The sequence below is a fragment of the Buteo buteo genome, chromosome 21, assembly GCF_964188355.1.
Source record: "Buteo buteo chromosome 21, bButBut1.hap1.1, whole genome shotgun sequence".
Taxonomy (NCBI): domain Eukaryota; kingdom Metazoa; phylum Chordata; class Aves; order Accipitriformes; family Accipitridae; genus Buteo; species Buteo buteo.
In genome coordinates, this window is record NC_134191.1 from 20,925,394 (window position 1) to 20,938,880 (window position 13,487).

Consider the following 13,487-nt stretch of genomic DNA (forward strand, 5'->3'; position numbering starts at 1 on the left):
AACCGATGTCTCTACCACCGCCTCGTCTGGCCTGTGCAGGACAAGGCAGCCCAAAATATGCCTGTCCGTGTATCTGATTTGGGGCTGAGACTGCCTGTTGCTTCTGCTGCCAAAACTGCCCGGTGCTGCTGCATTAGCAGGGGGTTAAGATGAAGCTTAGGCTTAGGCAAACAGCTTAGGTTTTACTCTTTCTCTGCAGTTATATTTGCATTTGAATTGCATTTGAATTTCCATTTTCTTTCCCCTGCCCGCTGGTTAATTGCTTGCAGAAGCCTGAGCACTGCAGACTTGGTTTAACATCGGTTAGGTCAGTCAGCTTGAGCACAGTTCAGCTTGCCTTCTGTTCAGATGCAGAGAGGGCTCAGCCAGGGTATTTTCGTTATTGGCCGTGTGTGTTAGGGTAATGCTGAAGGAGCAACCCAGAAGGGGAGTCTGTAGTACAGTAAATTGTCAGCAGTAATTATACTCCAGATGAAATCTCTGGCATGGCATCTGTCTCTCAGGAACAGCTGGACATGGGGAGGAGAAGGGGGTGGTGGGAAATCTGGCAGAGCTGCAGGAGTTTCCATGCTCACCCCTGCCCAAAAGCAGTCAGGGATTTTTTAGGAGTTATTTGAAAGGGCGCAGGAAGGAGCTGAGTCCTTGGTGGCTGCTGCTGCCCACAGGAAGGTCTGGCGGGATAGACGGGGGAGATCCCACTGGATACCTCCAGGGCCGGGAGGATTTCATAGTGGTGCACCAAAGGGAGACCTGTGGCGGGATCCTACGGTACCTGTCTCCTGCTGAAGGACTCGCTGCCTCCTTTTTGGAGGATTCATCAGGAGGAGGAGGATGAAATACTTGGAGGATTAGAGGGCACTCTTGTAGGCAAGAATGTGCTTTTTGCCTGAATTGCCTCAGAGGCAGTAGTTTTGCTCTCTGTTCCTTTGCTTATCTTTGTCTTGTTGGCTACAGGGCTTTGAGATCTAAGTTTAAAAAAAACAAATCAAACCGAGCTATCTTCTTTCATGAGTTGACTGCTCTTGGCTGGCCTAAAAATAACAGGCCATGTATATCTGAAAGGACTTTGTGAACAAGGTCTTCAAAACCAGCCACTGTATGTACACTGTATGTATTTAAAATAGCAAACATGGCTAATTTTTTAATGGTCTTCAATACACTGCCAGGCTTGTGTAATCTTTAGGCGATAAGCATTCATTTACAATCGTCTCAAATAATGGGAAAACAAAGACAGCCTTTTTTTTCTTGAGCAACGGAAGAGTTATTTTGAATCCAGACCCCTGGAGGGAAATGGCAGGGCTTAAGGCTGATATTTAATGCATCCATAGAAAACTGGGAAACTTTTAACATGAAAACTAGAGATCCCAAATCATTAACTATGCATAGCTTTAACAAATACCCTTTGAAGCAATATTTGAAGGAAGCATCGCTAGAACTCTGTTCTAGCGATGCTTCCTTCAAATATTGCTTCACGCCACCACGAACACAGCAACGGCCGTGAGCAGGACAGACCCACGCTGAGGGCTTGGCTGGTTAGCGTTCTTTTAGGAACAAGTATTTTTATTCAGCCCGATAACTGCTTTGATTATCTACTCTAATCTTGCTGGGCTCTTCCTTTGTCATGCAAACATGGATGAATTCTGCGGCCAGGGCAGTAGCTGTGTTTAAAGCAGAGCTGCGGTATTGAATGCTTGTGACTTGTTGCCTTCCCAAAGATTTCCCAGGGGAGGCACAGGCAGCTTCACGGGTTTCATAGGTGTAATACACATAAATCTGATTTTCTTAATCACCTCTTGCAGAACCTGTAGAAACAGTCCACATCTCCTCCTAGGTTGAATACAGCTGAACTAGCTCAGCTCTTTTTAAATCAAGTTTAAGTGGGTTTATAAATGTTTTGCAGCTGTCACATCCCTGCTAGAACAAGTTGTCCCAGTAGGTGATTGCCTGGCCTGTTTTTGTTTTTCAGGAGAGCCTAGTTTTCGGTGTGAATCTGCCTAGCTGTGGTTTTATTTTCTTGCATGTAAGCTCACGTTCATAAGGGCCCATGTAAACTGTAGGTTAAAAATGGTTTTCCAAGCAGAAATACTCAGACTGGCCTGTGCCTCCCTCACTGTCCTTTTTGCATGTGGGGTTGGCCACTTTTCCTAAGTGAGTTTGGCTATCAAACATAGGAGCACACATGATCGAAGAGAAAATTACCTTGTGACGTGAGATTAAAGGCAACGCTTGTTTTATGTCTCCTCCTCAAGTCATGGGCCGTGCCCGGGGAGGAGGGAGCAGCAGCAAACCCCGGCTCAGGAAAGCTCTGTACGGAGTGTGTGATCCTGTAATTAAGGGCTTTCGCAGAGTGGATGGAAGGGGAAGATTTGTTCCAAATGTAGCCTGAAATTACACATTCAGCGTGCATTTAACCACTCACTATTAAAGTTTGTATTCTTCTTGATTGTGTAAGCCTCAATAACGCTGTGGCTTTGTCCTGCCTCCTTATGTTTCTGTTCCTAATGTGTGCCCAGCCCGGCCCTTCCTCGTCTCCAGTGGGCAGGTTAGCAGCTAATTTTGGCACAAAGGGATAAAGAGTGGCACCATCCAGCTCCTGCTAAAGTAAATGCTGGATTGCACTGGGCGCTCTATTGGCATCTCAGTTTTTAGAGGGTGTGATGAAATTGCACTTTTTTTAAAGGAACACAAGTGCAGGTCAGCCCTTCTACTGGCTGGGCAGGAGCAGACCCTGCCTTTGTTCTCTCTTGGCAGCAGAGATGCCAAGGAAGGACAATTTGGTCCTTTGTCCCCACAGGAGGGAGGCTCTGCTCCCTGTGCCTGTCTCAGGTGAAGGGCTGCTTTTCTTTGAGGCCAGCTGGGGTAAAAGCAGCTCCTGTTCTTGCTGCGGTGGGGGGGCGAGTGCACACAGCAGCCCTGCCAAAACCCACTGTTTTCTGCCAGACGCATGGGTAAACAGCAAGGCCGAGTGGAAGGATGTTCATGTCTCAGTGCCTTGGTTCAGGTGGGATACATCAGGGTGTAGGGCCTGTGGGAAGGCTTTCTCCAGCTGGTGTAAGCAGGAATCTTAATTTCCTGCTCTTGGATATTGCTGCTGAGGAGTTAACTAAAAGCTGTGCTAACGGCTTTAAACTCTGCTCTATAAACTGTACCCAGCGTGTGTCTCATGATGTGCGCTCCAGCTTGTCCAGGCTGGCCGCAAGCGGGGCTGATCCTTTGCAGAAGAGAGGAATGAGGGTGTTGCCCCTACGGTTGCGGCCAAAGCCCTTTGCAGCTCTTGCACAAAAGCTTTCGGGTCATATGTTATCCTGGCAGAGCTGTGCATCCAGACCCTTCAGTGTGCTGAAACCCACAGCGGGTGGGTAGTCTGTGAGCCTGGCTGCCCTGCCCTTCAGTGTGCTGCCTGAATCCTGCCTGCAGCTGGCGGGGGGGTGGGAGAGGTACCCCAGGACTCGCGGTCTGCCCAGCCCTGCAGCACTGGGCATTGCTCTTCATCTGTCCAGCCCAGGGGCTTTCCCCAGCAGGACCTGCGGTTGGGCAGGTCTGGTGAGTCCAGCCCCGTCTCTGCACCCGCTGCTGGATGTGAGGGCACTCCTGCCAGGCAGGTTTCCTTGTGAAGCTCCTTGCCCAGCTTTGCGTTTGATAAATGATGAAATATGTCTGAGATTTACAGAATTGCAGAGTAACCAAAGCACCCTTTCAGGAGAAGAGCTGGAGCGTGGCTCTGCGTCCGACTGCAGCAAGCCCAAAGCCTCGACTGGGCTGCTAAATGTGTCTCCATGGCCCCCAAAACGTCCTGTTTCCTCTGAGTGGGTGGAGGGAGATACCTTGTGGCGAGCTCTGGAAAGCCTAGCCAGGGCACTTTCCAAATGCCTCCGAGTCTGGGAGGTGGCAAAGCTCCAGTTACTCGTCCTGGAGTGCCTACGGCTCTGGGAAATGTCACAGCCCGCAAAGCTGGCAGTGTCACCCCTTCCACCGTGCAGCCTGAGCGGCTCTGCGGTGCCTGGTTATCAGCAAGCGGCTGTAGTGCAGACGGGCAGACATCAGCTGCTGGGGATGAGGGGTTTGGGGGCTTGCATCGACCCTCGGCTACAGTCCAGGGCAGGAGGCAGGAGTCCCCGGGGCTCTGATATGTCTGACTTTCCCCTGCACGGGGTGGGGAGCACCTTGGTGGGGTGTCAGCCACGCTGGTGACATTTTGGAGAGAACCAGAGTCTTCTCTGCATGAGCAAAATGGCCAGGAGACCCACAGGGTCTGGATCTAGGCTGGCTGGGAAGGAGACGTGAAGTTGGAAGAGGAAGATGGGCACGGAAAGGCACAAATGGATAAACTGGGAAGAGGAGGCAGCTGGTGAGGTTACTTGCAGGCTCGCCTCTCGTCTGGAGCATATGGAAATCCCCGTGGAGTGTACTGCCCCTGCTGTTGAGCCACACAGTTTGAAGGGGAGGCTTGTGCTCTTGGACTGCACTTCACTAATCTGTACCACAAGTCACATTAAAAAAAAAAAAAAAGTGTTGCTGTTGACCTAAAAGAGGTAGTAAATAGTGTGTTGGAATTCTGAAGAGACTGCGGTCTGGGCCAAAGCCACCCATTGTTTCTAGTCTGCAAAAGCAAGTAGTTATATGTAAGTGAAATTCTTCATTTTAAGCTAACTCTGCATATGAAGCCAGGCTGGTGTGCCATCTTGTGTGATGTCTAGCAGTGCCCCAGCCCACGCACCATGTCCCTGCCTGCCTGCACTGGCCATCACAGTGCTATGCTGGGGTGACCAGATGTCAGGTTTGCTCCCCTCCTTCATCCCTGGCTTGCTGTTTCTCTGGCAATGCAGGAGGACGCCGTGTTTTAAGTGGCTGCATAGCTCTCGGGATTCGCTGCTGCTTGGTGAGAGCTGGAGTGCTCCAACCATGCAGGGGATTCCGAGCCGTAGTTTGCCAGCTTCTGGCCACGCTGGCTCAGCCTGGCTGCTGCGGGCAGCGGGACGAAGCTGAAATTTAAGAGAGAAAATGTATGTTCTGCTGAGCTGCTGGAGCAAAGGGCTTGCAGGGTGTGATCAGGTGAGGAAAGGAGTTAGACAACAGGGATGGGAGAGGAAGGAGTGGGAGGAGGGCAGTTGTTAGATCGTCTCTGCTGTACGGCATAACTTCACCTCAGCTTTGTAGCCGTCCCCATGACTTAAACTCCCCTTCTGCCCTTGGAGAAAATGAACCACTTGTGCTTAGTAGTTGCACAGCAAGTGCTAGAGAGCCAGTGCCTTCAGGTGAGGGACCTTTCCAGGGCTTCATGACCTCCTATGGCTTCTTAAGCCCTTTGGGACCATTGCACCCTGCAGAGCTCGTCCTTGCCACCATGCGGAGGAGGAGACAGGCTGCCCCTCTCTGGCCAGGATGTTCCTTCCCCAGTTGTTATGCTGCAGACTTTTTTTCTTTAATTAAGTTAAGCGTTATTGCTGCTAAAACCTGTCCTAATGCTGTACTTTTAAAAGCACCTTGTTCTTTTTTTTTGTTTGGTAGATCTCCGAAGCTGGGAAGGACTCCTTGCCTTCTTGGTTACACTGGAACGTGGAGAGCAGCTCCCTGGAAGGGCTGCCCCTTGACACGGACAAGGGCGTCCACTACATCTCGGTGACCACGCTGCAGCCCTTCCCAAACGGGAGCTACGTGCCGCAGACTGCAAATGTCTTCTCTGTGGAGGTCCACCAAGAAGACCACAATGAGCCTCAGTCGGTGCGAGCAGCCGTCCAGGACACGGGTGATGCAGCACCATTTGTGTGCGGCTCGGAAGAGCCGGTCACTATCCTGACTGTCATTTTGGATGCTGACTTAACAAAAATGACACCAAAGCAGAGGATTGAACTCTTAAACAGAATGAGAAGCTTCTCGGAGGTGGAACTTCATAACATGAAGTTGGTTCCTGTTGTAAATAACAGACTCTTTGACATGTCAGCCTTCATGGCTGGACCAGGAAATGCAAAGAAGGTGGTGGAAAATGGGGCCTTACTCTCATGGAAACTGGGATGTTCTCTGAGCCAAAACAGTGTCCCCAACATCAGCAAGGTCGAGGCTCCAGCTAAGGAAGGAACCATGTCTGCCCGCCTTGGCTACCCTGTTGTTGGCTGGCACATCGCTAACAAGAAACCTCACCTCCCAAAGAGGATGCGGCGGCAGATCAATGCCACCCCTACGCCTTTGACTGCCATCGGGCCGCCCACCACTGCCGCGCAAGAACCGCCAACCAGGATCGTCCCCACCCCGACGTCGCCCGCCATCGCGCCTCCCACGGAGACGACGGCACCCCCTGTCCGGGAGCCCATACCGCTGCCAAGGAAGCCTACGGTCACCATCAGAACGAGGGGCCCCATCGTCCAGACGCCCACTCTGGGACCGATCCAGCCAACCAGGGTAGCAGAAGGCACCGGCACGGCCTCCGTGCCAATTCGCCCCACGATGCCTGGGTACGTAGAGCCCACGGCAGTGATCACGCCACCCACAACTACCACCAAGAAACCCAGAGTCTCCACTCTGAAGCCAGCCACGCCATCCACAACGGATTCCTCCACGGCGACGACGCGAAGGCCTACTCGAAGACCCAAAACGCCCCGTCCGACGAAGCCTCCCAGCACGACCAGATCCCCCATCTCCAAGCTGACAACGGCCTCCCCGCCAACCCGTGTACGCACCACAGCTAGTGGGATCCCCCGGCCCTGGGAGCCAAACGAGCCACCCAAGCTGACGAACCACATCGACAGGGTCGATGCGTGGGAGGGCACTTACTTCGAGGTTAAAATACCCTCAGATACTTTCTACGACAAGGAAGATACCACCACTGACAAACTGCAGCTGACCTTGAAGCTGAAGGAGCAGCAGATGATAGAGGAGAACTCGTGGGTGCAGTTCAACAGCACTAGCCAGCTCATGTACGGCATGCCGGACCACAACCACATCGGGAAGCACGAGTACTTCATGTACGCAACCGACAAAGGTGGGCTTTTTGCTGTGGATGCCTTTGAAATCCACGTCCACAAACGCCCACATGGAGACAAGTCTCCGGTGAAGTTCAAGGCCAGGCTGGAAGGGGACCACAACGCGGTGGTGAACGACATCAATAAGAAGATCATGCTGGTGAAGAAGCTGGCTCTGGCATTCGGCGACAGGAACAGCAGCACCATCACAGTGCAGGACATCGCCAAAGGCTCCATCGTAGTGGAGTGGACAAACAACACGCTGCCCCTGGAGCCCTGCCCCCGGGAGCAGATCCGGACTTTGAGCAAAAAAATTGCGGATGACTCCGGTGGGCCGAGCCTGGCTTTCTCCAACGTCTTGCAGCCTGAGTTCAAGCCTCTGAACGTGTCGGTGGTCGGCTCCGGCAGCTGCAGGCACATCCAGTTCATCCCCGTGACAAAGGACGGAAGGGTGATCTCGGAGGTGACGCCGACGGTGGCGGCGGGCAAAGACCCCGAGAAGAGCAGCGAGGACGACGTGTACCTGCACACCGTCATCCCTGCCGTGGTGGTGGCCGCCATCCTCCTTGTGGCCGGCATCATCGCTATGATCTGCTACCGCAAGAAGAGGAAAGGGAAGCTGACCATCGAAGACCAGGCCACCTTCATAAAGAAAGGCGTGCCCATCATCTTCGCCGACGAGCTGGACGACTCCAAGCCTCCGCCGTCCTCCAGCATGCCCCTCATCCTCCAGGAGGAGAAAGCCCCGCTGCCCCCCCCGGAGTACCCCAACCAGAGCATGCCGGAGACCACGCCGCTCAACCAGGACACCATCGGGGAGTACACGCCGCTGCGGGACGAGGACCCCAACGCGCCGCCCTACCAGCCTCCCCCCCCCTTCACCGCACCCATGGAGGGGAAGGGCTCCCGCCCGAAGAACATGACCCCGTACAGGTCCCCGCCGCCCTACGTCCCCCCTTAACGAACGGGAGGCTCTCGGGGGAGAAGGGGCCTCCAGCTCCACGCCAGTGCTGTCTGTGGGCCGGCAGCCCCCTCGCCAGCCGGGAACCCGAAACCCCAGCCCGCTCCCCAGCAGGCCCTCCCCGGCTGCGCCCGCCGCACTGGAGCGCTCGTGGGACTTGGGGGGACACTCGTTTTATTTTTGCCTAACAAGCTTTGGTTTTATTTTATTCATAGAAAAAATTCTCGGCTCAAACACGCCTTCCCGGCGGCTGGGCTTCTGGCCGGGGCCGGGGTGGCGGGCAGGGAGGGGGGACGGGACGGGACGGGGCGGGAGGAGCAGGCAGCACTGGGGTAGCACTCTGGGTCTCCGCTGTTTGCCTTTAACACTAACTGTACTGTTTTTTCTATTCACGTGTGTCTAGCTACAGGACGTAACATGAAAGGTAGCCTAAAAATAATTAAATTCAAGGGACTTTCTGAAGTCGATGTTTTAAGTTTTTACATTTAATCTGCTGTTTACCTAAACTGGGATGTGTAGTTTTGGGGAGGGGGAGGACAGTGCTGTGCTGCAGGTGAGCTCCAGGGGGGATTTGGGGCTGCTTAGGGGGAGGCCCTCAAGGACAGCCAGCCTCCTCCTCCTCCTCCTCCTCCTTGGGGGGATTGGCTTCTTGGTTTGGGGTTTGATTCTTTTATTTTTTTATTACTTTTTTTTTAATCAAAGAAATCCTATTTTTCTCACACATCATAAAATAGTCATCAGTTGAGTCAGACTGGCTTGGGGTACCTATGGCTAAGCGTGGGGGCAGCTGCCCGCACCTCGGGGTGCAGCGCTGTGCTGGGGGGGGAGCTCGTGGGAGGGTGAGCCGGGCCCCATGCCGCGACGGCTTCTCTGCTTCCCAGCGAGTGCCGGGGTTGGGGTGGTCTCTTTTAAGCAAAACCCCCTCCCCATGAGGTGTTTTGGCGACGGTGGGGTGTTTTCTCCGTAGCGCGGTGCTGTCTCTTTGCCTCAAATCCTCCTTAAGAGTGGTGCCGGAATTGCCTGGCCAGCCCCCGGCTCTGGGCCGCACGCCTCTTCACGGTGTGCCCGGATGCTGTTGGAAAAGATAAAAAGTTAAAAAAAAAAAAAAAAAGAAAAAAAAGGAAAAAGAAAAAAAAACAAGAAAAAAAAAGTGCCAGGAATAGTTGATAGTCAAAAAAAAAATCAGTGAACACTCAAAATCTAATTTTTTACTAAATTTTTGATACAGCCTCAAATTGTTTTATTAAAAAAAGACTTAAAAACCGGTGTACGGCTGCCAGCAGTTTGTACGAGCTTAGCTTCCTAGTGCCGGCTCCCTGGGCCCCGCCGCCCAGCTCAGGCCCCGCTTCTCGGGGGCCGCCCCCGGCCGCCTCCTGCCCCTCGGCCGCCTCTTCCGTCACTTTAGAGCTGTTATTTTTCTCTCCTTCGCGCTAAATCATTTTCAGCATGGATTGACTTTGTGTTTTCCCTCAGCCTGCTTTGGGGTGCGTTGGGGAGGGAGGAGAAGGAACCCCCGTGCGGCGGGGGGGACGGGGGGGGGGGTCCCAGCGCACACCGAAGCCATACCCACCCCCTCCCTCGGGGGATGGTGTGCTGTCGCGGCCGGGTGAGCGGCTGGGTGGGCCGGGGCCCTGCGTCTGCTTACCGGGGGCGGTGGGGGTGGGGGGGGGGCTCTCCCGGTGCCGGCCGTGAGGGAAGGCCGGGGGAGTGCCGGTGAGGCGCTCGCCATTCCCCCCCCCCCCTCCCCGGCCCGGCGCTGCGATTTCGGCGTCGCGGGGTCGGTTTCCGCGTTGTGTAAAGAAAACGTTACCGAGTCAATAAACCGTGTGCTTTACTACGGCCCTGCCTCTGCCACCGCCGCGGCGACGGGACCGGCCGGGCTCGGGGCGGGAGCGCGGCGCCCCCTGGTGGCGGAAGCGGGGCGGGGCGGGGTGGGTGTTCCCGCTTCCGGCGGGCCGCGGCGTGTGACGCCACCGCGCACGGCCCGGCTCCGCCCAGGAGGGGCGGCCGCGCTGCGCCGCCATGTCGGGAGCGGCGGGGCCGGGGCCGGGGCCGCCCGCCGGGCAGGGCCGCTCCCCGCTGCCCTGCGCCCCCCGCCCCGCCGCCGCGCTCCAGCTGGCCGGGGGGGCCGAGCCGGCGAGGCCCGGCGTCGCCGTCATCGACCTCCGCTTCCCCCGCGGCGCCGCCGCCGACGTGAGTGCGGCCCCGGGCCGGGCCGGGGGCGGTACCGGCGTGGAGAGGGGGGATAGCGGGGAAGGTCCCGGTGCGGGAGGGGGGACGCCGGGGGCGGCAACGGTCCCAGCATGGGGAGGGGATGCCGGGGGCGGTACCGGGGTGGGGGGTGATGCCGAGGGCCGTGCCGGTACCGGGCGGGTGCCGGTGCCGGTACCGGGGTGGGTGCCGGTGCCCGGGTGTTACCCGGGGCAGCACCCGTACCGGTGTTGGGCGGGATGCTGGGGGCGGTCCGGGACCCGGGATGGGGGGAGCGATGCCGGTGCCGGTCCCAGTAGGGGGGAGGATGCTGGTGCTGGTACCGGTATGGCGGGAGGGTGCTGGTGCTGGTACCGGCGTGGGGGGTGATCCAGCGCCAGTACCGGTACGGGGGGGGAGGGATGCCGGTGCCGGTCCCAGTAGGGGAAGGGGGGAAGGGATGTGGGTGCCAGTGCCGGTACCGGGACGGGACGGGAGGGATGCCGGTGCCAGCAGCAGTACGGGAGGGGGATGCCCGTGTGGGTGGCGGTCCCGGTACGGGGAGGGGGGCTGCTGGTGCGGGGGCTGAGGCCGCCGGTCCCGCAGGTGCAGGAGATCGTCTTCAGGAACTTCTACACGGCCTTCCTGAGCGTGCGGGTGCAGCGCCCCGGCCCCAGCGGCTCCCGCCGGTGGGTGACCTGCCTGCGGGACTACTGCCTGATGCCCTGCCCGCACACCGAGGAGGGCTCCCAGGACTACTTCTCCCTCCGCCGCCACCAGGTCGGCATGGCCGGACGGTGACTGTGGCGTCACCCGCGCCTCTGGGGCTCGCCCCTCTTTGCCCACACCCCGGGACGGCTCCCGGGCCCTGGGGCCCTGTGCCGATGCCCCGCCGTGCCCCCACGGCAGCGGCTCTCCTGGTCCTGCCAGCCCTTCTCAGCAGCGAGGGTCGCCATGCTGGTCCGGCCTGTGCCTGGCTCTGCCCAGCCAGCCACCGTGAGCTGACACGTCCCTTGGGCTCCTTCCATCTGGGGTGGGTTGGGGCTTTTTTGGAGGAAATCCCACAAGCTGCCCCGGAGCGGCGCCAGCCTGGCCAGCCCCTGCGGTGACAGCTCCCTTCGTCCTCGTCCCGGCAGATGCTGTGCGATGTGGACCAGGTAACAGCGGTGCGGTTCATCCTGCGGCAGCCCTCCCCAGTCTGGCTCCACTTCACCATTGAGGAGCTGCAGATTTTCCCTCCCGGACAGAAGGTGAGCAGGGGCCGGTGGTGCCTTCCCTGCCAGGCGGGGATAGAGGTGGGATTGGGGACACCCTTGTGTGACCCTCTGGATCTATTTCAGAGCCCCCAGAAGGATTTCCCCTCCTGGCTCTCCCAGTTGACTCCTCCGGAGCAGCCAGCCAGCCTACATGGGGTGAGTGATCCTCGCTGAGGTATTAGGGGGAAGGAGGGACCTGCATGGGGTGCCGGCCGCAGGCACAAGCGTCCCCTGTGAGGCTGCCGGCCCCATCCCTGCCCCGTTGGCTCCACACCCGCACCAGGAATAGCTGCGGAGCCCGAGAATAACCTGCCTTGTGCTGGAAGTGGTTTGCAGTGTTCAGAAGAAAAATATCTCCATGGGGATGTGCGATTTGAGGTGACACTTAAGTCTACCTGCCCTCTAGTCTGGGGACAGGAATGTCCCCATGGGAGCGGTGGGTGCGCAGCATCGCTCAGCCAGCGGGTGGGACACGCGGGGACGGGGTGGCTTGGCTGGTCCCCGGTGTTTTGCAGAGGGTGCACCCCAGGGAGTGCATCACCCAGCGGGGGCGGCGTGCGGGTGGAGGTTGGTCACAGCCGTGGCACATGTTTACAACTTGCGAGCCACATCTGCCTCTCTGGCAGCCTTTGGTGAGCAAAGTCCGGGCAGAGTAGGGCAGGGGCAGGCAGCTGGCTCACCCACGGAAACCTGCTGAATCAGCCACGGGCGCCGGGCCAGGAGCGGGGCCACGCCGCACAGCACCTTGGGGGCAGTTCTGCCGCCAGACTTTGGTGCTACGGAGCTTACGCTGTGTTGGCGGCAAGGCTTCTGCCAGCCGCGACAGGCCTGGGAGCTCTGGTCCCTGCCCAGCTGTCTGGCAGGCTGGGGAGGACACCCTCGTCCCTTGATGATCACTTGGATCACATCGGCCTTGGCAAGGGGTGGTCCGGGGGGATACTGGGGCACAGGAGAAGCGGTGCGGAGCTTCGCCCCAGCCTGGAGAGCTGCTGCGGAGCCTGCAAGTCCCGCCTGGCTAAAGGTCCCTGCGGGGAACCGGCGCCTGCAGTGGGGTTTCTGCTGCCTGGCCAAGGGAGCGTGGTGAAGAGAGGCTGTTGGGAAACTCTGGACTGTGCGATTAGGTTTTTAATCATTAGCCAGTGATCTGCTTTCTGTCCTTGCCCTGGACGCCTGCCAGCAGAGACGGGCTGTGTCGGCACCACAGCACCCAGGCCTCAGGGTCACCCGTTTCCCCAGCTGCCTGTTTTCCTAGAGCAGGGCCCTGCTCGCCCCATGTTGGGAAACCACCGGCAGGTCGGGAGCGTGGGCACCTTCGCGATAGTGCCCGGCTCCCCGGGGGGGCACAGCCATCTGGCCACACTGCTGCCCGAGCCCAGGGTGTCCCAGCCCATCTGGGCCATCCCCGCTCCGCAGCATTGTGCCCGCTTCTTTCCAGGAGCTCCCTGACCCGGAGAAGGTGTCGACGGAGGTCCAGCAAATGTGGGTGCTGACAGAGGTGATCCGGGCTCGCCAGGCAGCTGCCCGCATCGGGCGCTTCGACGTGAGTCCCGCCATCCTGCTTGTGGGTGCTCCGGCCTCGCCCCATTGCTGGAGGAGCCCTCCCGGAGGGGGCTGCTCCCGGTGGGATGGGGTGGGGCTTTGGGGTGGGCTGTCCCGGCAGAGCGATGGTGCTGTGCAGGGACCGACGGTTGCTCTTTTGCAGGTGGACGGCTGCTACGATATCAACCTGCTTTCCTACACGTGAGCCCCTCCGGTGCCGGCCGGAGGGACCTGGCTCCTCCGCGCTCCCGGGGCCCAAGCGGACTCCTGCGCTCCCGCATCGGCCTGCGTCCCTGCAGCCCCGGGGAGGTTTCCAGGCCCTCCCCGTGCCCCTTCCCAAATCCTCCTGCACCCGCTGGCAGCGGTGGGCAGCGCCGCTGCCCCGGACCCCCCCCAGTGAGCCTCTCCCACCCTGGTGCCCCCCCAGCCGCCGTGGCTCCCACGTCGCTGCTGCTGGCAGAGCCCGGTTCCCCCACCCTACCTCTGCCCCGGGGAGCGGACCCCGGCCCTGCCTGCGCTGCAAGGAGACAGGGGGGTGCTGGGGCCGGTGCCCACCGCGCTCGGTGCCGGGGGGGGCGGGGGGGG

At 58.5% G+C, this 13,487-nt stretch overlaps 2 protein-coding genes across 6 annotated transcripts in view; both read left to right on the plus strand.

Moving 5' to 3' along the window:
• Positions 1-9,183, plus strand: part of DAG1 (dystroglycan 1) — a 54,960-nt gene extending 45,777 nt beyond the window's left edge. For all 5 annotated transcript variants that reach the window (XM_075053129.1, XM_075053133.1, XM_075053130.1 and 2 more), the window contains exon 3: positions 5,509-9,183. In XM_075053129.1, coding sequence (XP_074909230.1) covers positions 5,509-7,917 — 2,409 coding nt within the window. In that variant the 3' untranslated portion in view covers positions 7,918-9,183. The remainder of the gene's footprint in view (positions 1-5,508) is intronic.
• A 711-nt stretch (positions 9,184-9,894) lies between these two features.
• On the plus strand, positions 9,895-13,463 carry NICN1 (nicolin 1, tubulin polyglutamylase complex subunit). The gene is made up of 6 exons (XM_075053142.1): positions 9,895-10,110; positions 10,714-10,887; positions 11,244-11,357; positions 11,448-11,519; positions 12,799-12,903; positions 13,066-13,463. Exons 1-6 carry the CDS (start codon positions 9,940-9,942, stop codon positions 13,105-13,107), a joined length of 678 nt encoding a protein of 225 aa, XP_074909243.1. The 5' UTR covers positions 9,895-9,939; the 3' UTR covers positions 13,108-13,463.
• The last annotated feature ends 24 nt before the right edge of the window (positions 13,464-13,487 follow it).

Excerpts from the sequence above, each read along its gene's own strand:
- NICN1 (XM_075053142.1), top strand. The coding sequence starts at position 9,940 with ATGTCGGGAGCGGCGGGGCCGGGGCCGGGGCCGCCCGCCGGGCAGGGC. Across the intron at positions 10,111-10,713 it reads CCCGCGGCGCCGCCGCCGAC|GTGCAGGAGATCGTCTTCAG; the intron begins GTGAGTGCGGCC and ends CCGGTCCCGCAG. Across the intron at positions 11,520-12,798 it reads AGCCAGCCAGCCTACATGGG|GAGCTCCCTGACCCGGAGAA; the intron begins GTGAGTGATCCT and ends GCTTCTTTCCAG.